At 44.3% G+C, this 23,976-nt stretch overlaps 3 protein-coding genes across 4 annotated transcripts; 1 reads left to right on the top strand and 2 right to left on the bottom strand.

The window, feature by feature from the left end:
- Positions 1-184: 184 nt before the first annotated feature.
- On the bottom strand, positions 185-12,473 carry si:ch211-267e7.3 (ADAMTS-like protein 2). 2 transcript variants are annotated; one of them, XM_029131625.3, is made up of 19 exons: positions 12,337-12,473; positions 9,837-9,940; positions 8,360-8,435; positions 8,180-8,282; positions 7,958-8,103; positions 7,738-7,861; positions 6,417-6,497; positions 6,006-6,181; positions 5,541-5,919; positions 4,978-5,046; positions 3,871-4,123; positions 3,689-3,789; positions 3,363-3,489; positions 2,707-2,920; positions 2,128-2,283; positions 1,859-2,029; positions 1,606-1,782; positions 1,366-1,513; positions 185-1,281 (listed from the first exon to the last, which is right to left on the bottom strand). In XM_029131625.3, the coding sequence occupies exons 1-19, from the start codon at positions 12,427-12,429 to the stop codon at positions 1,151-1,153; spliced, it is 2,829 nt and encodes a 942-aa protein (XP_028987458.1). In that variant the 5' UTR covers positions 12,430-12,473; the 3' UTR covers positions 185-1,150. The 2 variants fall into 2 exon arrangements, with proteins under 2 accessions (XP_028987458.1, XP_028987460.1); XM_029131627.3 differs by lacking the exon at positions 185-1,281 and having other exon boundaries at positions 1,371-1,508.
- Positions 12,474-12,857: 384 nt separating this feature from the next.
- rnf2 (ring finger protein 2) lies at positions 12,858-18,869 on the top strand. Its single transcript, XM_029131628.3, has 9 exons — positions 12,858-12,991; positions 14,159-14,255; positions 14,550-14,710; positions 15,961-16,043; positions 16,170-16,302; positions 16,378-16,477; positions 16,586-16,758; positions 17,459-17,648; positions 17,865-18,869. Exons 2-9 carry the CDS (start codon positions 14,169-14,171, stop codon positions 17,964-17,966), a joined length of 1,029 nt encoding a protein of 342 aa, XP_028987461.1. The 5' UTR covers positions 12,858-12,991; positions 14,159-14,168; the 3' UTR covers positions 17,967-18,869.
- A 1,921-nt stretch (positions 18,870-20,790) lies between these two features.
- On the bottom strand, positions 20,791-23,599 carry LOC114844333 (actin-related protein 2/3 complex subunit 5-like). Its single transcript, XM_029131629.3, has 4 exons — positions 23,310-23,599; positions 22,622-22,694; positions 21,385-21,561; positions 20,791-21,311 (listed from the first exon to the last, which is right to left on the bottom strand). The coding sequence occupies exons 1-4, from the start codon at positions 23,447-23,449 to the stop codon at positions 21,249-21,251; spliced, it is 453 nt and encodes a 150-aa protein (XP_028987462.1). The 5' UTR covers positions 23,450-23,599; the 3' UTR covers positions 20,791-21,248.
- Between the last annotated feature and the right edge of the window lie 377 nt (positions 23,600-23,976).

Raw genomic sequence — 23,976 nt, forward strand, 5'->3', positions numbered from 1 at the left:
TATCGCTCTCTTTAGTCCCATAAAATACATCTTGTGTTACCATAGTTACGCTGGCAAGCCCTAAAATTAGGATTGCCCTGTATTTGGTCATTTCCCGGTTCCTACTGCAGACAGTCAGACAACACACTCAGTCCAAAGTCAGTTCAGTGAGAGAAGCAGCAGTTAAAAACACAAGAAGCCTAAAAAAATTTGGTCCTTTTATTAATCACGAGTGATACAGTGCAGCACCAGAGGCCTGCGTTAGAGCAGGCACAGGGGTGCCACAGTGGGTGGTTCTGTTAGATCCATAGGGTGTTCAACCCAGATGCCATCTCACAGCAGCTGCATGTTAGTTTGTTCTACAGTAAACCTGTGTGTAAGTCTTAAAGCTGTATGGTAAAAAGAACATCTCATCTTTTCTACAGAGCAGACAAAGACAAACATCAGCTTTATTTTCATATTTAGCTTAAAGAAACATCTCTTCAGGCCGATTTATCTGAAGATACGTGTTAATATTAAGGGACTGTTGTGATCGATTTGTCCTCCAATGAAGATGAAGGGTTCACCAATCTATCACCAGCCACCTGATGAATGAATAACCAGCTAATGTAGGTGCATGTAGTTCATCTACCATACCGTCATGTATTGCTTTATGATGCAGTAGATGTTTCACCTGTTACATCTATGTTCATATTGAAATCCTGAGGTTTTATAGACTTGGGGGGAGAAGAAATCTCCCTGAGGTTCAGCATGTAACCAAACCCTGCCCAGAGAATGAAGACAGGACTCTTGGAGGAGTGAGCTGCTGTAACCTGACCCGGACTGTTGTCGGGTGAACAACATGCTGCAGTTGGACCTTCATGTGCTTTGGGCACGACAGTATTATTAGGATGCGTATGGTGAACGAACATCCCTCTGCCTTCACATTGTGCTGGGGTGTTTCAGTACCTAAACACGTGTAATACTGCTGAAAAAGCAGTAGTGACCTAAATATGTGGGAGTTTCTATGTGTGAGTAACTTTAGGTATAAAGCAGTGACAACATGCTGACCTTGGACATCAGTGCTAGTGTAACAGTAGGAAGGCTAATATTGATGTCCTAAGGCCACACATTGGTAGCAGCATGCTTCTGTGTAGCACCAGTTGAATGTTTGTGCTGAGGTGGGTCCTCATCAGGGTTTGGGCGTCTTACAGGACTGGCAGCAGGCTTTTCTGTAGTACCAGTGGGAGCACAGCTTCACTTTAAGGACCAGGCCACAGTTGGCTGTTGGCTTGTCTTGGCACGTGTTGTCCACAGATGATGCTGGAGAAAGAAAAGAGGAAACGCCTTGACTTCTCACCTCCTCATCTAAAAGCTGATCCACAGATGCTCTGCTGAGTGCTGTACCTGCGGTCGGACAGGTCTGAATTTCACAGCTCTGTCTGGACTTTGGCTTGAGGGCAGAGTCACAGCTGTAGCCTCTGGTCACCAACTCCTCCCCCTGGTAACACTTTACCTCACGCACCTGGACTCCGCTTCCACAGGTCTTACTGCACTGCGAGGTCAAGAGGGGACAGGACGGTCACATTATGTTACAGACACTGAGCTCATGCTCCAGCCGTAGAGGGCACAGACACAGACAGTGACCTGGGACCAGGAGGTGGTGAACCATTTGGAGCATGGCCTCTGGAAGCATTGGGAGCTGGCTTCAGGCTTCCTGCTGTGGTCACAGCTGCTGTGTGGAAACTCTTTGAACACCCCGCTTTGGAGCCCAGCACACAGCACCTGGCGGTACCGCACTCCACGGCCACACGTAGCGTTGCACTGGCACAGAAAACCAAACATGGATCGTTTGCACAATCCCACACCCAGGAAATCATGCTGCCAAAACTGTGTTTACCTGTTGCCATTCCTGTTCCACCCAGTGGGGGGCGCAGTCCCTGTCACCACAGGGGTAGATGGCCAGCGGGCGAAGCGATTGGTCGCACTGCTCCTCCGACATCACGACCCCACCTGACGATCGACACATGACGGCACGCTGCATCCTGCCCTGTCCACACACCCCTGAGCACTGGTGCACGCACACACGCACACACACGCACACAGGCAGTCAAATGTCTGAAGCTAAAATACAATAAGGTAAACATGAGATGTGTTGTTTAGACTCACAGGCCCCCAGTCAGACACTGTCCACCTCCTGTCACAGGGTGGCCCCTCACACTCCTGATGCAGCAATGGCTGAAAGGACCTGTTACATGGTAGAACCTCAGTGGAGCAACGAACGTCCCGGGTCCGAACACCACGAGAGCCACAGCGCGCCGAGCACTGAGCACACACATGCAATCAATCAGTTCGTGGTATGTTTCCACGTTTCCATCAGCAAGTGTCAACTGCTGTGAATACAGTCACGTCCTGCACATGTGTATGATTGGAGAGTAGGTAGATAAGTGGCCATGTAATGTATCTGTAGGAAGGTGACAGTGGATACAGTGCAGTCTTTGTACTTGGATGCTCACACATCAGGACTTCAGGCAGTGAACACAGATGACAGATGATATGAACAGCTTTTTCATGATGAGATAAACAAGGTGAGGCTTCTTCGCTGCCACACACCTGGAAACTGGTTACCCGTGACTCAGCAGGTAATGAGCAGGCTCCTTCCATGTGTAGCTTGTTGTTGACATGGGATGTGTTTTGCTGCTATGGCCAGTGTTACTCTGTAGTATTAATCATGGCTGGTTGCGTTACCTCTGACCAGTCGGACACCTCCCACTGTGGACCGCAGCTCTGGCCGTGGCAGACCTTCCTAGCTGCTGGTTTGTGCAGGCCGTGCGTCAGACACAGGGAATCGTACACGGAGGAGTCGAGGCCAGGTGAGAGCATCTTCCAGCAGCGCACGGTCCGGTACTGAACTCCCTCACCGCATGTCCGCGAGCAGTCGCTCCAGCCACTGGTCTCCCATCTGCAGAGAGAACGTTGATTAGTGGCAACAAGCCAGAACATTCAGATGCAAGTCTATAGTAATATGTTTATGAATTACTATAAATATTTAAAAGAGGCCTTGAATTTTCCCGATGCAGTGACTGATGAAGAGAAAGTTTGTGTTTAATTTGAAATAAAACAGACATGATCTGAGCAGAACCTGAGGAAGAAGGTGAAAGACGAAGAGGAAAAGTAAATCCAGCTCCCACTCAACAGTCTTTTGATTCTGAGGGAGAGTGATCTTGTGCAAATGGAGAATAAACCACTGTAGATAGACATTTAAAAACAAACTGGCCTTTACTTGATTTTTGCTTATTTTCTCAAATTCAGTAGAACGCTCTTGTAGCACGTTTACCCTCAGACAGTTAATGAAACAAACTCTCTTATGGGTTCTGTGTGTGATGAAGCAGCTTCGGCAGCACCTTGGAGGACACTCCTTCCCAGAGCAGAACTCGTGCGTGGGCTCGGGTCTGGTCAGAGAGTCACAGTAAGTGTCGTCAACTTCAGCTCCGTCATATCGAACACACAAGGCATAGCTGGTAGAGAAACCTGGTGAATTACACAGACAGCAGCATTGTACAGGTGATGTACAGGGTGGATTCATGACACCAGCGCTGATGCTCAGCAGTTTATCGCTGTGGAAACAGTTAAATAGTAGGATTGTCTCGTGAAAAAAAAAAAACAACGCATTGAATACAATAAATAATACAAACAACATGGTCTGTAAGCCTTCGATAGACAAGCTTACCTGTTGTGCAGGAGGAGCTGCAGGGAGCGTAAGCAGAAACCTTCCAACGATACATATCTGCCACACTAATATCTGGCTCTAGACCCAGATCAAAGTCGTTGCTACAAAGAGAATAACACAAACACGCAAGGTGGTCAACTGGAGTGAAGCTCTGAACAGAGCTTCCACCGGTTCTGTCCTACCTCTCTGTGCTGGCTGCCTGGACAGCAGCAGTGTGGGTGTCAGCGTCTGCCCTGGTGTGTTGGATGTCGCTGACTGCGAGCACATCGGGGTCCATTTCCAACAGGGAGCCTGCTTTTGTTTCACCAGTGACTGTGTGTGTGTTCGACTTCGTCAGGGAGCGAGAGCTTGAGTCTGAGTGGTTGTGCTGAAGGTCCTCCAGCAGCAGAAAGGCCGGCTCTTTGGGTAGGGCTGCAGAGGGGCCACCCTGACCACCTGAGTCACAGAACCAACACCGTATCTTATTTGAATGAATAATAAATCATCATTGTAGTCTCAAACTCCAAGTGAAGCATGCCATCATGGTTCTGATCTGATCTGATCCAAATCTCTCGAGTCTAAACGTGGCCCATAAAGGTTTGTGGTTATTTGACAGCGAACAATCAGCTGTTACCGCCTTAAATATCACTCTTTCCTGTAAACCAGACGTGTACTTGGTTGGTAGAGAATAGTAATGATGGATGTGGATGTAGTAAAATTACCGGTACTACAATATCTGAAATTACGTTTACTGCTTTATCAGTGCTCACTCATATAATGCCACGTTCACTTTCCAGTAAAGGAAATACCATGTTAGGAACCATGATATAGATTTTCTATGGTGTTTTTGTATGCTGCAGAGCTACCCCTTGAGTAATTTAAAATCTCCCATTTCCCTCAGCTCTTGAAGGCGACAAGACTGTAGAATGTCGACAGGTTCTCTGGTTTAGTCCACCCTCCCTCCAGAATGGATCCAGAAGCCTTAACTGAAAAAAGCGGACTTCTTGGTGCAAGGTGATGAAGAGGCCTTTTATTAGAACCCCAGACAAGAGTTTTTATTCCTCTTTAGGGATAAAAAAGCAATGCTTGCACCTCTTGTCTCAATAAAATGTCTTATTTATAGTTTACCTATAATAGTTTACTTAGATATATTTAAATTGAGACAATTTTCATGCACTTTTTCAGATGTTGGTTGTGTTTCTACTTGTGTACAGCTCAGCTTCAGTGTCTTCAAACAGCCTGTGTTCATCACAAATTCCTTTACCATGTACAGGCCTCACAAGACCTTAATGTGCACCAACCTATTGTACCTGAGAATGAGAGCAACACAGCGTTTTCATCAGCAGTTGATGGCTCATCAACAGAGTTGGAGGAACTCCCTTAAGGAAAAGAAAAACTGAATAAGACATGACAAACAGGCGTATTACACTAATATCGGATATTATACTAAAGAAAAGGTCTGAGCCCTCAGATAATAATATGTCTACTGAAGAGCACTGACAAATAAATAGTGTTTTACTGTATATATGTGTAAGTGTCATAACCTAATAATATATACTTATATCTCACTACTCAGTTATTATCATTCCATCATTTATAGCGTACAGGACAGCCCATTATGTCTACAGCAGTATTCAATGACCCAAAGCTTCTCAGTGTGTATTTTATGGTAATTTAATAAACAAAACATTGGTTAAACATTAACTTTATTTATATATTTATTTTTATTATTATTATTATTATTATTATTGATTATATAGTTATTGAACCATAAAGCAGGTCAGTAGGTTATATTCCTGCCTCGCACCTGACATCAGTGAAACCATTTTCAGTCCACTGTGTATAGCTACTACTGTAGCGGCCTCTGACTCACGGTAGCCTGGTGGCGCTGCAAGCCCCTGCTCTTCCACATCATTGTGGCTGAAGACGTGACTGGGGGAGTCTCTTGCACTGTAGACCAGTACAGCTGGTGGTGGTGGAGGGCTGGCCGTCTGGATTTGCCACAAGTCTTCTTCCTGCAGATGGAGAACTGTACGGTCCGGGCCTCCCAGTGGGGGGCTGTGCTGGTGAACAGACCCTATACTCCCCCTGCTGTGATTTGCCACCTTGCCGTAGGTGAGGGAGGCGTTATTGAGAGCAAGCTGGGAATGAGCAGGGTCTGTGGAGTCTCCTATAGCAACGACGCCTTGGGTCCCCCGAGGAAGAATATACTCATAAGTGATGTGTGGGAGCTTCCCATTCAAGTTGTAATACTACATAAAAGGATAAACACAATACAGGTTAACGTCTATCTGAACAAATAAAAGCATAGTGAGAAGCTGTGGTGCTACTGCTGTACCATGACGTTGAGGCCCTGCAGTGTCGGACCCTGAGCCATGACGTACTCCAGCCCATCGGAGAACACGCTGCCTGGTCGCCTGTACTTAATCACTGTTCCCGCCACGTGGAAGTTTTGAGGATTGTCAAAAACTGTGTTCCCATTGAAGAAGAAATGACCACCTTCATCTGACAGAGCTACACAATAGGGGAAATATAGGGCAAGATAGAGACAATGATGGTTCAGTAACAGTACATGTCAATAAACTGGAACCAGTTGGGCCACTGGGTGTTAGGGTAACAGTGTTGTATAATACCTAAATGATGGAACTCTAAGAAGAACTAAAAACCTCCCACTGACCCTTCTGCTAATAAATATGTATGAATGTCTGTTAATGAGCATATTGACCTTAAAGAAGTTGTAGGTTCTCACCCAGGATGTTCTCAGCCTTGCGCCTCTCTATGATCTGAATATCTTTGGCTCCAGCTGGGATGTTGGTGATAAAAACATAACCTGATGAGAGGGACACGGCTTTAAACACTTGGTTCTCTGTAAATGTAACACACAGCTTGTTTCACTTATGGTTCTATTTCAATATCTAATTTAATTTAATCTAAAACTTAATTTGTCTAAAAGCTTTTAAATGTCTGTGACTCACTTTGGTTCAGAATTTTCCTTAAAAGCTTGTATAAATTGAGTTACTGAGCAGAGACCTGTCACGTACCAGAGTGGGTGAAACTACATCTGCACTTTACAATCATCCAGAAAATGATTTAGTAACTCATCATACAACACATACAAGCTAAACTTAAGCTGTTCTTGTTCCACGCATTACATCATAGTGCAGGGAGGAGAATGACTAGTTCTCCAGGATCTGTGTGTGGAGTCACCATCTATGGTTATACAAGCTCCAAACGCTCCAAGTGCACGTTACATGGACATGAATACATGAATACCTGGCAGTCCATTAGAATAGCAGCTGATTTATGGGGTGTAACATGCCCTACGTTGGAGTGACATAAAGCAGCAAACTGGGCCTCACATCTACCTGAAGCTGGGTTTGAGAAGTTGGATGTCACTGTCAGATCCATGGCATAAAATGTTAGCATTGACTCGATAGTGAGAGTCACAGCGATGCTCACAGTGATGATCTAGGTTAACAGTCAGTCATGAAGCAGCCAAGAAGATGAAGGTAACAGACTGAAGGGTTTGTCCCATGGTATGACCTTAATGCAAACCGAATTGACTGGAATAATATATGAAGACTTCTGAGCAAAGTTGCTGAAAGAAACACTTCCTCTGTTATATAATGTCATTGGAGGTTTGATTCAATCAAAAACTGATTTTAGTGTTTTTGTTGGTGAAAGCATTAATCTGGGGACAAAATGAACCTGTATAGAAGATAATCCACAGAATTCAGGGAGGCTGTTTCATAAAAAGCAAATGTAGTTAGAAATCCTCAAATCAATCACCACATAACTTTACTCATAGTAGAGTGTTTATATAACAATATCACATGTCTAGAATGAGACCTTCAGGTAACACCATCTGAAGAGGGTTAAACTGTTTATTATGCATCCAAAAATAAATAGCGCACATTATTTATACAACTTATCGAGTCTGTACGGAGTCCGTACTCGGGGTGATGGTGATGACACACACATCCTCTCTATGAAGCTCTAGGACCTGGAATCAGCTGTTTTCACATGCACTTGTGTTAGTGTGTATGGTTGTGTTTGTGTGGGTGTGTTACCTAACTGTGTGAGTGCCTTTCTGTAGGATCCAGAGATATGCTGGCATGAGGTCCCATTGCCTCCACATACGCCACATCTGTCTACTGCCTGACTGCTGTACAGCTGCCCATCACAACCTACAGGCTACACAAAGTAAAACCTTCTATTGTTACACATCCCAAAAGAATCATTGAAAAGTGTAACACTGTTTCAGTGAAGCTTCAAGGAGCAAGGTAAAACCTGACATGTTCCCTCGATGCACACTCCCTGGAACTTAGCATCACGGCAGAAAGTGCCATCGTGGGCAGGAACCAGCAGCTGCCGCTCTCCACCAGTGGTGGTACACTGCAGGTCGCATGGTTTACTGGAAATGCTGATGTAATCAGCTACATGAAAACATGCAGCAGTTACATATGCGCCTCATCACTTTATAGACAGAAAAACTGACATTATACACTTTACCTGGGTAGAGAGGCATCCACTGGTAGTACCTTCTTCCAAAAGCTTTAGAGTTGAACTGGGAGCACTGGTGCTGTTTGAAGCTTAGGCTTGTGCTGGGACAGGGCTAGAAAACACGAGTACATTAGAGTTTCTCATTTCAAACTGACTCTTCTGTTTGAATTGATCAGAGCAGCAGCATACCTGGTTTGGGCAGAGCTGATACTGTTTAGGAGAGCCCTCACAATATGACGTGTTCGCATTCTGGGTGTTGGGCAGCCTGAGATACAAAGAAGACAATATTTGCAAAAGAAAACCAAAACCAATCTAACGGTCATCTTCCTCTCAACAAGGTGTTTCTATGGTACCATCAATGGATTTTGCTTTTCGACTGTCAATATGATTCCAGTCATACAGTCCCAATTCTTTGTAGAATAAACAGTCACTGAGCAGCCAGTTAAATATTCTATTTGCACTAATTCACAACAAAGTCATCTTTGCCAACAAATCCCATTTCAGCGAGCTTTTAAATTCATCAGAAATAATAAAGAATTCCTAAATAACTTGCCTTCCACCATGAACTGAGGAAACAAAAACCTGCATCGAGCAGGTTTCCCTCTTGAACACATTCACCCTATAGAATAATGAATGCAGCTCCTTCTCACATTTATTCATATCGCTCATCTGAGCCCACTCTCACTATTTTCCTTCTGGCAGCAGAAGTAGATAATGGTAGTTTTGTTTACCTCATTGAGAATGTGCCAATAACTGTGTGTGTGAACCTCTAGAATTTGTCTGATGGTTTTTTAAGGAAAGCAAATCTGGATCTTCACCAAAGTGATCTATTTGTAGGAGTGTGTCAGCACAAACAGATGAGGTTTCTGAAGGAGAGCTGCTGGTAGTGACTTAGCTGGAAGGAAACAAAGCTATGTCTGTATAAATGGAGAACCGTCAACCAACAGCTCAGAGGCCTCACAACAGAGTCATGTACAGGACCTGGTTCTCTGTCCCAGTCCAGTTCCACCTGAGAACTGGTCCTGGGTCTGCTACACCTCAGACAGGCGCTGTACATTACAGCTGACTCCGTTACACTCAGCAGTTCCTTAATGTAAACAGTAACAGGCTCTGCATCTGTTCTGTAGGTTCTCCAATGATGGGTAAGATTACGTTTTCCCCAGAACTCCGCTGTTATTGTGCTCATGGGCACATAGGAAACATTTGTTGTCACCAGGTTTCAAGTCTTTTGTATCATAACTACTTGAGTATAAACTCAGGTCAACACTGTAGGACTGCATTATAGCCCACCCACCTAATGTTTAGACAGTAAAGCAGTAGAGACGACAGGGAGGCGTGAGTGTTACATGTTAGTAGACGGAGGCTGAACAGAAAACTCACACAAACCCCCACCCGTCTGACAGAGGGACGTACTGTAGAATGCAACACACACACGCACGCACGCACGCACGCACGCACGCACGCACACACACACACACACACACACACACACACACACACACACACACACACACACACACACACACACACACACACACACACACCATCTGAAACGCTTGTAGTCCTCTAAGGATTCCAGCTGTCACTGAGCAGGGGGGGGCGCCTGTGTTTGGAGCGTGGGGGAGGTGGAGCTCCACCACACAAGGACAGAGCAACCAGGTGTTACCTTTGTATGAGGCAGTGTCTCTCCTGGCTCCTGACTCCTCCTCCACAGCTCCTGGAACAAGAGGACCAGCTGGACCATTCCCCCCACCACTGGAACACCTCCTCCTGAGGGAAGTAAGGATGAGGTCAACAAGGCAGCACTGGGACGAGTGTCTGACAGTGGGACACACTTCTCAGGCGGTTTCCATCTGCAGTGTCACGTCGGTGACCCCAGCATCTTGTGGTCTGTGTGTTTAGCATGTAGGGCTCCATGCTGCTCCACCCTCCCTTCACACAGGTAGATACTGTATGTATGACACAGTGACGGTGATGGTTTAAAAGACGATTAAGGCAGGGCCTCAGTGTGTCCTAGTCAGAGGTCAGGCCTTCTGGTGGATCATTTCATTTGTTCTGGTTCCTATACGCGTGTAACCATCCCCTAAATAAACAGGAAACAGTATAGTTGTTTGTGTTGTCTTCATGAATCAACCACATTCTGTTGGTTTAGAGTTTTATTCATGACCACTGTACTGAGCACGAAAGTGTTCAACCATTCACAGATAAATGTCTGGCGAGCATGTGGGATATTCAGTCTCAGTGTGTGTTATCTATGTTATATATGTAGAAGTGCTGCATAGACAACATTCTTATGGCTAATGGGACATTTTAAACATGCCTGTGTCAACCGACTCGGCTCCAGTCCTGGGGTTTTTGAGTTTCTACTGACAAACACACAGTCACCTCTAGGCTCCCTGTGTGTTATCCAACAGGGTCCCGACAAGCCCACACAAGCCCCCATCTGTGGCAGAGCCCTGTGGCCAACCACACACACACACACACACGCACGCACACACAGGTTACCTATGTAATAGGTAATTATAGAAACAGATATGCAAAAATAAAAGGAATATTACAAAAATTTGCTTTCATGTTTTGATCTGAAGCAACATTCCATAAAAAGACTTTGTGGGGGGACTAATCTGGAAACAAGACACCACATATAAAATAGAATGCATGGTCTGGTGCCTGTGACTGAAAGCCATGCTCACATCTGGATTCAGGCTCTGGATCAAAAGCTGGATTAAGCCATTCAAATCTTTTAGAGAACATTACATCACTGTTGTGTTTACTATTGTAGAAAGACTGGTTAGCCACATTGCACAGCCAGAGTCTAATCCACGGAGCGTACCACATGTCATGTCTACTTTGTGTACTACACCACATTCCTCCAACTGCAGACGCTAATGTAATACACAAGGATCAGTCTCGCACAAAACAATCTGTGACTTCCTGTGCAGTATAAATGTGTGCTTTCATTGTATGGCAGCAACAAATGAACTGAAATATGAGGCATTTAATCAGCTGGGAACCCTAAGGTGTTGCAGAGGTAAAGCTTAGAACCTAACATTGTGGTAAAGCTGACAGTCAGAGATGCTTCAGGTCACCGTGAACCATCTCTTAGTGATGCTGCTACACTCGGATGCTGGACGTCCTTCACACACTGAGCTTCCTTAGTTTCTATTTATTCATCCAGTAACCTGCCGCCGTGGGTCTATAGGAGATTTTCCCTTTCTTCTGTAGTAGTTCTGCAGAGATCATCACTCAGAGCTGTTCAGTTACTGGTCCAACCATTACTGCCACAGGACACGTCAAGGACTGACAACATAACCTCTGCTATCGCATCAGTCGCTTCGTTCACCCTACATTGAATTATACCTTATACATGATGTCGAGCAGCATAATCTGACACCACAGTTCATTGGAACAACTTTAATTTAAACTTTTTGAATTATGAATATATGGCAGTTGGATATTGAATAAAAGCATTATAAAGGTTACAACTTTCCATTTTAAGGCAGTATACAAACAACTCTGTATCACTTTTAACCAGGGATTATTGAAATAAAGGCCGAGGGGTTCAGGTCAGAACAGCGGCATTTCTGAATGAACAGATGACTAATTTTTCTGAATTCACCTGACTAAATATGAATTATACTTTCCTGGGTTTCGATGTAGTGAAATGTGGATCAATACAAAGACTGAACCACTGAAGCATCATGGCCTAAACCGACAGAACGTCTCTGAACCCTCTCCTCTGTGAGCTTTTTAGGGAGAGAACCATGAGCAGGCATGTTTTCCTGAGGCTGAAGATAATGGACGTGGAGTATTTGGCACAGCTGCTCCCTGCAGGACTGGACCTCCAGGTGTTAAGTCGTGTCACAGTTCGAGGAGTAAAGTTTCAATAAACGCAACTTGACTCGTGACGTTAAACTGCCGCGCTGCTTGTTTCGGTGTAAACGTTGCGTGGAGTCGTTTCGCAGACGTAAGTCCCGCTGAAACAACGGTCAAGCGAACATTCCCGCTTCCAGCACCCGCAGGAAGCAGCATTTTCCATTCATATCCTGATTTAGGAGTCAATCGCACTCAACGCTGCGCCTTCCTGCCGTGAAGCTGGGACGCAGCCCAGTTGAAGCCCAGCTTCAGCCGCGGCGTCGCTGTGAAGTGAGGCGAGGGCGACTTACCTCCGCGGACCGGAGGTTCGGCAGCGGGACCACCGGGAGCTGCAGCAGCAGGAAGGAGCAGACCGGGAGAGCCCAAGCGCCGTTACCGGCCATGGTTCATTCATGTCCCGGAGCTCCAGCGCCTCCCTCCCCCGTCGTGTCCCCTGCCTCCTGCCTGCTGCCTCCTCCCACTCCGACCCCCGCTCGCTTCTTCTGCAGAGGTGCCACCCGAGGCTACGCGTGTCCACCTTAAAGTGACCGCCCGGACCTGCCACGAATACTCGGCCAGTGGGAGTAGCCTTCATCGCAACGACACTATCAAGTGATGACAACGATGTGAATGCTAAACAACTCCCAGGTGGACACGTGCCATGGCACGTAGGACACCTGCCACAGCTGGATAGTACAGGCATGTTTGTGGCGAGCTGCGTTATAAACCCGTGGGCAGATTTCTGCCACTGCGTCTGAATAATGAATAAAGTTGAAGATTGGGGGAACGCGGGTGTGATTTTCCGACAGTAATGTGATATCTTCACATATCTTTATGCTGCTGTGGGACCCGGGCCGTTCTGGCGCAGTGCCTTCATTTCCCAGAATACATTGCTTCTTTTGATTCCGCCATATTGCCTTCGCCTGAACGCGCTTACTGGATCGGTTCGGACCTTCAACTGAAAATGTAAGTACAGAAAGAACAATATATCCTACAATCTAGAGGTATTTCGCTCTGGTGTATCTGGTCACTGGTCGTTCACGTTAGACTTTGAAGCGGTTTGAATGTAGTAAATAAAAGCCAAACACACAGATTACCTCGGGAGATTGGCGCGTCTGCTCTTTCTCTGTTGTTGTTTTTTTCTCATGTCACAGCGACACATTCACGATAACCCGTCTGTATTTAAATATTAGCCTTCTTATCATCGATAATGTGTAAATCATCAGAACAAAGTACATCTACCTTTGTTTGCTTTATAAGTCTTGTATATTTAGCTGCTTCGCTTCAATTGCCAGCTTCAATAGCTAGCTGTGTGTTAGGTAGTTAGCATTAGCCGAGGCACAGAAATCTGTGCACGGGCTCTGTCTATTACCTGCACATAGTAGAAAGTACTGAAGGGCTGGACCAAACCAACGAGCAGGTTCAAACACATGTTCGACGCATAATGTGACGGCTGTGTTGGGGACAGTGGAACCGAAAACAGACGTTGTCCCCCCGGTTGGGTTCTTTCCTGATACATTTTAAGTATCTGTGTACAATAGAGCAGCTTCCACTGAGCCACCCTGTGATTACCGTGGACCACCTCCACTTCCCCCTCTGTCAGCCCCGTGGATGCGGGGAAAAGCTTAGATGGGACTAGGTTCATTGTTAGGCCGGTGGGGGGTTTCTGTAATTATAAAAAACACAACTTACAAATAGAATAAATGTTTGGCATAGAAACCAATCTATGAAATCTTTGCACATAATAAGTAACTCTCATGATGTCAGTTGTTTTCCTCCCACATCAGTAAATAGAAATACGTCTTTATGAAAACGTTTTCAATAAATTATGTATATGTCTGTAATGTAGCAGCATTCATGATCATCACTTTCATGGTTTCTTCAAAACCTGCTTATTGGATTGTAATGCAAGCTTTATTGTTAAAATGTAAAAAAGATGGTATCTGGTGTTTACTGGGGTTTCTGGAGACCGCGTGTGTGTGTGTGTGTGTGTGTGTGTGTGTGTGTGTGTGTGTGTGCGTGCGTGTGCGTGTGTGTGTGTGAGAAAAATGGCATTTTTTTATCCATGGTAGAAATTAGACCATCTAAGATTTATTTACAACCAAATGTCGTTATAATTTTCTTTTGTAACAGTGTTGCAGTGATGACTCAAACAGTTCAGACCAATGGGGTTCAACCCCTGAGTAAGACCTGGGAACTGAGTCTGTATGAGCTACAGAGAACTCCACAGGTAACGCCCACCCTTCACAGTTTATAAATTCATCTGTATACATTTGTAGAGATTTGCTTTCAGCATTTTTTTGGCAGCTCCAGTTTTTTTTTTTACGCTTTGCATTTGACGCTTGATATTTACATTTTACATTTCTGTTCATTTAAAGTAGCATAGATTTAGACAGTGACATGAACCTGCACAGGGCATCTAGAATCCATCCAGTGTGGATTTTGATTCTCTGGTGGCAGGACTGTTACAGGTGGAGTAGTGTCTGTACTAACCAACGTCTGTCTCTGTTTTATACCGGTACAGGAAGCTATAACAGATGGACTGGAGATCGCAGTGTCACCCAGGTCCCTACACAGTGAACTAATGTGTCCTATCTGTCTGGACATGTTGAAGAACACAATGACAACCAAAGAATGTCTGCACCGCTTCTGTGCTGATTGTATCATCACAGCTTTGAGATCTGGGTGAGTCTTTAACCTTGTAGGACCATTTGTCTCGACTGTGGTATATGTCCAGGTGTGGGACTGGTCAGTGTCACGGTTAACCAGCTGCCTTGTGAGGTGGCCTCAGTCTAAAGGCAGGAAAGGCGCGATTGCAATGACCAGTAGGTCTGAATCAACACAGCACACCAGTTCGTGCTGTGTAAAGCGCTCTGTCCCTATTTCTAGCTCGCTGTGTGTCATAAACCTCATGTTTCTTTTCTCCCTCTTGACCTCAAACCTTCTCAAACGTAATGTTGAGAAAAAGATCAACATTCCCATAAGTGAAATCAAGTCACTTATTAGTGTATTAAAATTATTTAGTGTTTTAAAAATGGACTTCGATCTATGTATTAGGCTGAATGTCATTGTGATGGACAGTTTAGCCTTTTCAGCAGTAGTATATATGTATATACTAGATTATATTGTTATACATAATGACATAATACTTAATAATAGCCATGATATACAACATCGCAACTACCATATTCAAACATTATTGATAGTGATGATGATAATAAGAAGTAACAGCATTACTTACGGCTAAGTTTAGGAAGCCTGTTTATCAGTTCTGGTGTTGTGTGTCCCACTACAAGGTTAGTAAAGCTGTAACATAACATTATTCACCAAAAGGGTGAGACAGACATTGGTACATGAACAGTGCCTCTTCAATTACAGTTTTAAATGTTGCTTAACCTGCTTTACCTGTTCAAGGTCAGTTCAGTGCTGTAACCTACAAATATCTTTGTTCACTATAAACCTTTTGATTGCCACACACTGTGTGCAGGTCTACACCTAAATGTATTCAGTTTATCTTGTTTTATAACAAGATGTTTGGTTCATCAGTCAAACAGTTTCATATCAGGCAATGTAATGTTGGTGAGAAAGTGCACTTGTTCAGGCAGCATTGGGATTTCAGCTGGAAATGTATGTATTGAAATGATTTTAACGTGTTTTTTTTTTTCTTTAAGAGATTAACTCATCACTTTGCGCTGATTGAACTTTATAGGGTTTGGCTTGTGGAAGCATGTGTTGGTTCAAATAATGGGGGTGAGGGGAAGTGCTCAAGTGGGATTTGGTGTTTTCCTTTACAGTTGTATTGTTGAAGTCTATGAGGTCCTTAACTTTTGTAAAGTGCCTTCAGATGATTTTTGTGAATTGGCGCTACTTGAATAAAGTGAATAGCAGTCTGATGTTGATAGCAAACTCTGTTTTATAACTCCATGTCTTTGCAGTAATAAAGAGTGTCCTACCTGCCGTAAGAAGCTGGTGTCCAAGAGGTCCCTTCGGCCAGACCCTAACTTTGATGCACTGATTAGTGAGTAATTACAAGAAGCTTAGTGTTACTGTTTGGAAATACTGTGTAGGAATGTAGTACACGTATGTAGTATGTGTATGTATGTGTATATGTAGCACACATGTTCTGTCATTCATCCCATTTTAGGTAAGATTTACCCCAGCCGTGACGAGTACGAAGCCCACCAGGAGAGAGTGTTAGCTCGAATAAGCAAACACAACAACCAGCAAGCACTGTCCCACAGCATAGAAGAAGGGCTAAAGATACAGGCTATGACCAGGTAAACACAGCCTCCTCACTGCAGGCAAATAATACATTCACGCATAGTCTGATCCCTCTGGATGCTCTTTGTCAGACTGCAGCGAGGTAAAAGGCACACAGTGGAGAATGGCAGCGGCGCTGAAGACAATGGAGACTCCTCCCACTGCAGCAACGCTTCTGTCCACAGCAACCAGGTATGGTGGCATATAGAGCACGCACACATGCACTGGTCCAGTCACTAATGCAGTGTTTACTTTAAGCACGTAGGGTTCAGATACTATGGTTTTACTTCCTTTGGCCAGGAGGCGGGTCCAAGCATCAAACGGACCAAGACCAGCGACGACAGCGGTTTGGACATGGACAATGCTGCTGAGAATGGGGGTGGGGACGCTGTGATGGATGGTGGCGCAAGTGAAATAGAACTGGTGTTTAGGCCACACCCCACCCTTATGGAGAAGGATGACGGACACAACAGGTACAATCGCCTCCCTCACACCCTTTTTTACTATACTGCTAATTAGAGCATCAACACTCTTTCTTTTTAAGTCCTCCCCCTGAACCTTTAAGGTATATATTGTCCTACTACTAGGGGTGGGGGGGATATGGCCTAAACTATATCATGGTCCTTTTGCAATAACGGTACTTCTGACAAACATTTTATGGATGATTGCCGCTCAGAAAGCGACTAATGAAGGACACCTCCATCCTACTCTTCCAGTTAAACACTGGAGTTACTGAAAACAACCTGTCTAAGTGTAACAGTATAACACAACAGCCCTTCAAGTGGCCTGGTAGCTCAGTAGGTAGAGCACGCCTGGAAACATTTCCCTATAATACATGTAGCTGTGTGATATGACAGCACTATGTGTATTATAGTTTAGTTGGTGATCATTTTGTTAATCTGGTGGAATATAACATTTTCCGTCCTTTTATCTTCTATTACTCACACATTTGGAAATACTGTATATTTTACTTATGGCTAATAAACCTCACAGTTTGAAATATCCAGATATTTGAAAATAAACACACTCATCGTTTAATGTGTATTTATGAACATCAACATTACAGTGATTAAAAAAGGAAACAACAAGCTACAGCTAATGTCTTTCTTTATTAACATATTAGCTTTTAAATGTGTAACAACACCTTTGTATTGTTGGGTGTGTTTGCGGCAGCATGGAGTTTGTACCTCGCTATATCAAGACGTCAGGCAACGCCACGGTGGATCACCTGTCCAAATACCTGGCCGTCCGACTGGCTCTGGAGGAGCTGAGACGAAACACAGAAGCCAGTCCTGTCAACGTGGAGGCAGCGTCAGAGAAACAGTACACCATATACATCCCCACCGCTGGAAACCAGTTCACTGTAGGTACACACTGCAGTGTAACAAACTCCAGTGATGTATTAAACCCTCATTCAGAGACAGCACTTAAATTGAAAGTAAAAGGTGTAAAAATTTAAATTCAATATATGCATTTGCTTTAGTCTCCTGTCCCTGATTGCTGTAATATTTATGGAAATTATTCGTCAAAAAGCCATATAGCAGCTCAACACCTTCTACATGGTCTGCTCTGTTCACAGGTTCTAAATGGGTCATTCTCTCTGGAGCTGGTCAGTGAAAAATACTGGAAGGTGAACAAACCCATGGAGCTCTACTTTGCCCCCACTAAAGAACACAAGTAGACACACAGACACTGGCAGGAGGTCAGCAGAAGGACAGAAACGAGAAGGGCAGCGTGTGTGACGGAGACGAGGACTCTTGTAAAAAGAAAAGCCCTTGTTTTATATTCTGTGTCTCTCTGTGTCTCTTTCTCTCAGTAGAAGGTAGCAGGTCAGTACATCGGAGGTGATGGACGTCTGACAGTGACTCAAAACAAGGGTCATCTAACAAAGAGCTGTTTTCCAAGTACAAAAATGTTTGTTTTCTGCAAAGGCCTCTTTTATACTTTGTGAGTTTTGGATCATTGTACGTTACTTGACAGTGAAGACCACCTTTGCCAGTATTACAACTGGGCCTTCTGTTACAACCACATTCAACGAATTAGCAACTGACCGAACCATGAAAAAGGCTCCTAATGAACCCAACGCTGTAAGTGTACGCGTCCCGTCGTGGACCCCATGTAGGATGAATCTGACAAACTCCAGCCTGGTTTCAGTTCTGCACCACCTAGTTATGGTGTAGAAGACTTGTATTTACAAGGAGGTTCCACTAGTATACTCCACCAAAGTCTGTTTTTTAGGCATCTCTGAATCAACAAAACAACGATGTTACACTGAAAAGGCTCCTTAATTCAAATTACAAGCTTGGAGCTTCTCACCTGGCCTGAAGACTTCTGTCGCTCAGAAACCTCCTCGTCTGCCTCCTTAGATCTTGTGTTTGTGACCTGCTTGGACTGAGGCCCAACGGTTGTTTGAAGGCTGCACGTGTTCCTTTTGACGAGCAGTGGGCAGTGCAAGGAATCCTAATTATGCTGAAGATTGAAGCTAATTTGAAGCTAATTGTTTTGTTTATGTCCCAGTAATGTTCTCAGTGCTGTCTTTTCTTTCGTTTGTCGTATTTCAAATAAAAGGAGAAAATTGTTAAGATTTCAGTGGCTGCCATAACTGTGTGAGGAACCAAAGCTCTGGAACAGCAGATGCTCAGTGGCTCCTCCTCCTGTAACTGAGAGACTGGAGAGGACAATGTATAGCTGATTCCACCAACCAGTCGCTCTCAACGCTGACCCACTGGTGTTAGACTTAGACTTATCATTATCACCTGCAGCTTGGAGAGAACTTAACAGGTACATTATATTTTGTCTCCAATCAGCTCGCAGTAGGTCTGTATGTTACACCAGGACACTGTGAAATCATAGTTTAGGTGAAGCTAAGGTTCTGCAGCTTTGGTACGTTCACACACGAGTTTCAAACATTCTGTAGAAAAGAGATGCTGATGTGCATGGAGCTCATTTGGATGTCGTCTAGCTGGAAAACCTGAGGAGGAGCTTAGCTTAGCTAGGGCGGGTCAACCTCACACTGAAGGAGCTGCTTGGGCATTAGATTGAAACAAGGATGTCTCGCTGGTTTGACTCAACTTCCAGAACCTCACTGCTGCTCATTTTCCCTGTTCAATAATGGCACATTCGGAGGAAAAATTGCTGGAGGCGACGTGTTACTTTTCCAGTGCAGCTGGCTTCTTCATGGATGTGTTCACTGAATTTCAGTTCTAGTCTCAGTTCTCACCTGTTTGTTTGCTGTTAGCGCTCATCCCATTCTACTGTTCCTTCGTTAAGGTACTTAGACCATATTTGTATTTGGAATAATGAAGTGAAAAATGTGCAGTGTTTCGGTTTAAACGAGAACCCTTGTGAAGTTGGATTCAGCTGCATTTATCGTTTCCTCCTACCACTTGTAGCATGTAACACCGAGCAGGATCAGCTGATGCTGCAGTAGGAGGAGTTTGGTACCTGCATGACAGCAGTTTGTTAGTCATTCATCTTTAGCCCATCGTCTGCATCACTGTGGACTTTAAATCTCAAGTCAGGACTATGTTGTCAAACCTGTTCTATGAATTAAGTGTTAGTGTGCCAACTCTGTTTAGCTTTTATTTCTGTAAATGTGTTATTAAACCATCACTTTCTACACAGCTTTAGGAAAGAGGTTTTTAGAAACTAAATGTCCTGATGCGAGTGCTCAGACATATAAATCACAGCGCCATGAAAACGGCCTCAGTTGGTACCTGCGTGTGTGTGGGGCCATGTTAACTGCATTTTTGGACAATAAATCTGTGTATTCAACATGGAACACTGGTTTATGTGCTGACTGCAGCGCTAGCAGTGCAAATGTTCTGAACATTATTTCTGACATTACTCCAATCATACACAGTTACGGGTTGCACTGCAGCGCTGATAATTATTAGTAAGTGCAACTTTTTCCTGGCTGGGTTTGATGTTCCAGCTCATGCATGTGTAAGCAAGACATCTCTCAAACCATTTCTTTTATAACACACATACTATATTGTTACAAGTCAATTAAGGCTACCTGCTGACAGTAGAACAGCACAGATTCTCCTCTTTGGATCTGGACAGATATTTTTGTTAAGCACCAGGGATACATACACGTTTACCTGTGATGACGGTACACAACAACTAAACCTGTAACACCTGCAGAATGATGTCAACTTAAATTATTGTTTTGCAAAAATTAAAAGAATGTTCGAGTCCAAGAAGCCAAAGCTCCTGCTGTATATAATGCCACCTGTCTGGATAGTGCTTCCTAACCAACTTGCCATTTTATTTAAAATAAGCTTTGATTGACCTGCATATTATATATTAATCTTCAGACATTCTTTTGGGATAGGTCCTAGATTTAAGGTGCCAGAATTCGAGGTGGTCCAGAGATTTAACCTTATGGCTCAGGAGTCAGACCACTAACCATGTGATAACATCCCACTTGCTGGAGGGGCCAAGACAGAATCCAAGACTTTAGCTAAACGAGTCTTGTAATCAACTCAAAGACACAAATATGATCAGTCTGTTATTTTTCTTATTTATTTCATATATAAAAAAGAAATTATAGCAATATGTAACTTGTGTAAGTAGAAAATAAAGTCCATGTACATGTTCAGAAGTCCAATCCCAGCATGCACTGGGCAAAGGAATGAACAGAATGACAGATGCCGCATGGAGGAAGTAGAGGAGAAGTTGAAGTGAGCCAGCAGAGCAGCTGTGAAGCAGTGTGAAAGGAGCACAGATCTGCCGTGGAGCATCTGATGCGTTGGGCAAGCACAGACCGTCAGAGGTGCCAGCACCTCCGCCTGACTGCCAGCACTTCTACAGGCCAGAGGAGAGGTGAGACTGACAACAGTAAGACAGGAAGACACTCCGATCCAGTACAAAAATAAATGAGGATGTCCAAAAATAGAAACAAGGAAAAGGCTGATCTGGATTCATCCGAGCAGAGACGTGTCTGCAGGCTCTCAGCTGATCACACGGTCTTCCTGGCGGTCAGCACTCTGACGATGGAGCCCACTCCACCCACTGCCAGAGCCTGAGGACAAGACAATGAACACACTCAGTGAGGGTCAGAGGCGTATGCTGCTCTGTGGTCACAGCAGCTCTACCTTCTCATGCCACTGCAGCAGTAGAGCGCTGCTGTTGTCTGAGGGTTTCTCGAAGCCTCTGTAGATGTACTTCATCAGCAGGTCCACTCCTGCTTTATCCAGCGAGTTTACAGCTTTCTCTATGTCGCTGCTCTTAAAGCTGCTCAGTACTTTCACCACCAGCAGCTCTGCCCGTTCCTACACACAGAATAAGATGCGTCACACAGGGCACGGAATCTACCTAGTAATGAAGCATCATAATCTACACAAGCAGGTGAAAAGAAAAGGACAATTCTTCTTTACACACACTCTACATTCAACCTGGACTAAGAGGCTTGCAGAATAAGTCATTATTCAAGTCAGGTAATGTAAGCAGCATGTCATTCTAGCAGTTTTGTCATCGCTCTTTCTTTGACATGTTAACAAGCAACAATGGTCAATTAAATGTACCACTGGGTAATAAACATCTGTCTGCCTTTTGTCATATCAGAAAGTGCTTTTTAGTTCAAATGATGTCATCACACTATGGACCTGCTTTCAAAGATGACATCATTTAAACAGAAGAATGCAGAATATGCAGAGGGACATTTAGTACATTTGTATCCACCAATGGAGGATGAAGCCCCCCCCCCCCCACACACACACATAGATCTGAGGCAACGTAAAGTCTCCTATTTACATGACTGCATGTCTTACCACTCATATTTATTGGTAATGTTCTGTTCTCCGTAGATTTAGCTTTCACTTATTCATGTGCTGAAGATCCACTTTTAGACTTTTTGGTACATTTCTATGACTATGGTTCATGCAGGCCCACAAAGTAGTAGAAATGCACCTTCTCCTTTTATTCCATCCCAAAACGCTGAGGCAGGTCCGTGATTACACAGCGCCACCTCAATCTTGATTCAAACACCCCATGACTGGATTTCCACCAGTGCTGCTTACTTGTAGTTCTTACTTCACAGAGCTCACCTGCCAGCAACAGAATCTACACGGCACCGCTGCTCAAAGACAAATCTGGATCAGGATCAAAAAGAGGAGCGTGTAGCAGCCATTGTCACTGCTTTGTGAGACTACATGTAAGTTCACTATATGTCAGCAAATGCCATTAGTGTGACCTGGGATCACATCCCATTTACATACTAAGCTACACACCCTGAAAACAGCTTGTGGTCAGAACATTTAAAGACACTGAGACATAGAGACATTATTTAGCCTGAAAAAGCATAAATCAGTGGTAAGAATGACTAGCTGATACCTTGGCATTTTGGTTCTTGGTGTTGACTGGAGGGTTCCTCAGCACAGCAAGCAGAGCTCCGTTCATGTTCCCCTTGCAAAACAACAGTCAAGGTCTGGACAGTAGAGGAGGAATGTGGTTCCTATGATCTTATTCAGCACCTTATGTAATTAATTGGGTCTTTATGGATGTGGCAGATACACAGGTTGCACAGCAACGCACTTTTGAATTGTTAACAACCTGGACGATTTTTACATTCTTTTCTATTTCCAGCTTTTGCTGCTTGTCTTAACTTTCTCGTGATGTCACTGGCCTCAAAACTCAGAATGAGCAGAGTTTCTAACCCTAAAGCTTCTCGGTTTTAGATCTCGTCAATCAGTACTTTCCACGTGAATGTGTGACAGTGGAACAGAATAAACGAACAGTCCGATGAGAGAAGTCGTGCGGCGACCACACCCTCCTGCACCGACACCCGGAAATGCCTCAGATCTGCTGCAAAGTGCCCAAAGGAATGTTCCACAGTACGATCCACTGGACCTCGGTACAACTGCAACAACACCCTTAAATGTCATATTAAAAATAGAAGTCAACGTGCGCCTGCTCCTAGCTTTCAGCTGGTTAGCTAACTTCAGTCACGCCAGCCCCCAGGACTGTAATGAGGACGTATGAATGAACCAGAGTTGATCAGTGACAATAAAGTGAAGGATATTGTCTGAGCAGAGAGTCCACTTCTGCCTCGTCCGGACCGCCTTGGTTCTCTCCTCCGTCCTCCTCGTCCACAAACTTGTTCTCATCGTATTCATCTACGTCTACTCTCCTAAACCGGTCAGACGCGGTGTTCTTTGACATTTTAGACACAGTAGCACGGACTATTGAGAAAGAAGCGTCTTACAGAACAGCAGATACGTCCAGCTGAGCTGCTCCGGGTTCTACTGAGTCCTATCGCGCCCCAACTTCCGCTTCCTCGTCTTCTACTTCTTCTGCTTTTTGTTGACGGTACTCACATTATTTGGGCGCATCACCCCCACATTCTAAACTAGGGTGTGGATTGGCCCAATTTAAGCTTTACTCAAAACAACAAAATAAGTAAATAAACACTACATGTTGGTATTAAATACCCTTTCCTGTATGAACCTGAATACTATTTTAAATGGCCTGCATTCATCCCTAATAATACGTCGTTTTTACTCTATGTTGTGTATTTGCAGTCACTCAATCACAAAACTGAGATGTCACCGCCTCCTACTGGACTGGAGCGGTAAGGCGACCATACTGGTACACATGCGTGATGGGTAAGATTAGATTTATTTTGTTTGTTTTTTTTTAAACTAAAATTAACTATGTGGAGTGCAACATCTTACCACAATGACCATCAT

This window comes from Betta splendens, chromosome 17 (assembly GCF_900634795.4).
Source record: "Betta splendens chromosome 17, fBetSpl5.4, whole genome shotgun sequence".
NCBI lineage: Eukaryota > Metazoa > Chordata > Actinopteri > Anabantiformes > Osphronemidae > Betta > Betta splendens.

Coding starts and splice junctions, on each gene's coding strand:
- si:ch211-267e7.3 (XM_029131625.3), bottom strand. CDS start 12,429: ATGGCCGGTAACGGCGCTTGGGCTCTCCCGGTCTGCTCCTTCCTGCTG. Junction 6,498..7,737: donor AAAGGCACTCACACAGTTAG/GTAACACACCCA, acceptor CCCTCTCATCAG/GTTATGTTTTTATCACCAAC. Junction 1,783..1,858: donor TGGAACAGGAATGGCAACAG/GTAAACACAGTT, acceptor TTTCTGTGCCAG/TGCAACGCTACGTGTGGCCG.
- rnf2 (XM_029131628.3), top strand. CDS start 14,169: ATGACTCAAACAGTTCAGACCAATGGGGTTCAACCCCTGAGTAAGACC. Junction 16,044..16,169: donor TAACTTTGATGCACTGATTA/GTGAGTAATTAC, acceptor ATCCCATTTTAG/GTAAGATTTACCCCAGCCGT. Junction 16,478..16,585: donor CTTCTGTCCACAGCAACCAG/GTATGGTGGCAT, acceptor TCCTTTGGCCAG/GAGGCGGGTCCAAGCATCAA.
- LOC114844333 (XM_029131629.3), bottom strand. CDS start 23,449: ATGTCAAAGAACACCGCGTCTGACCGGTTTAGGAGAGTAGACGTAGAT. Junction 22,695..23,309: donor GTGGACTCTCTGCTCAGACA/ATATCCTTCACT, acceptor GTTGTTTTGCAA/GGGGAACATGAACGGAGCTC. Junction 21,312..21,384: donor TGCTGCAGTGGCATGAGAAG/GTAGAGCTGCTG, acceptor TCTTGTCCTCAG/GCTCTGGCAGTGGGTGGAGT.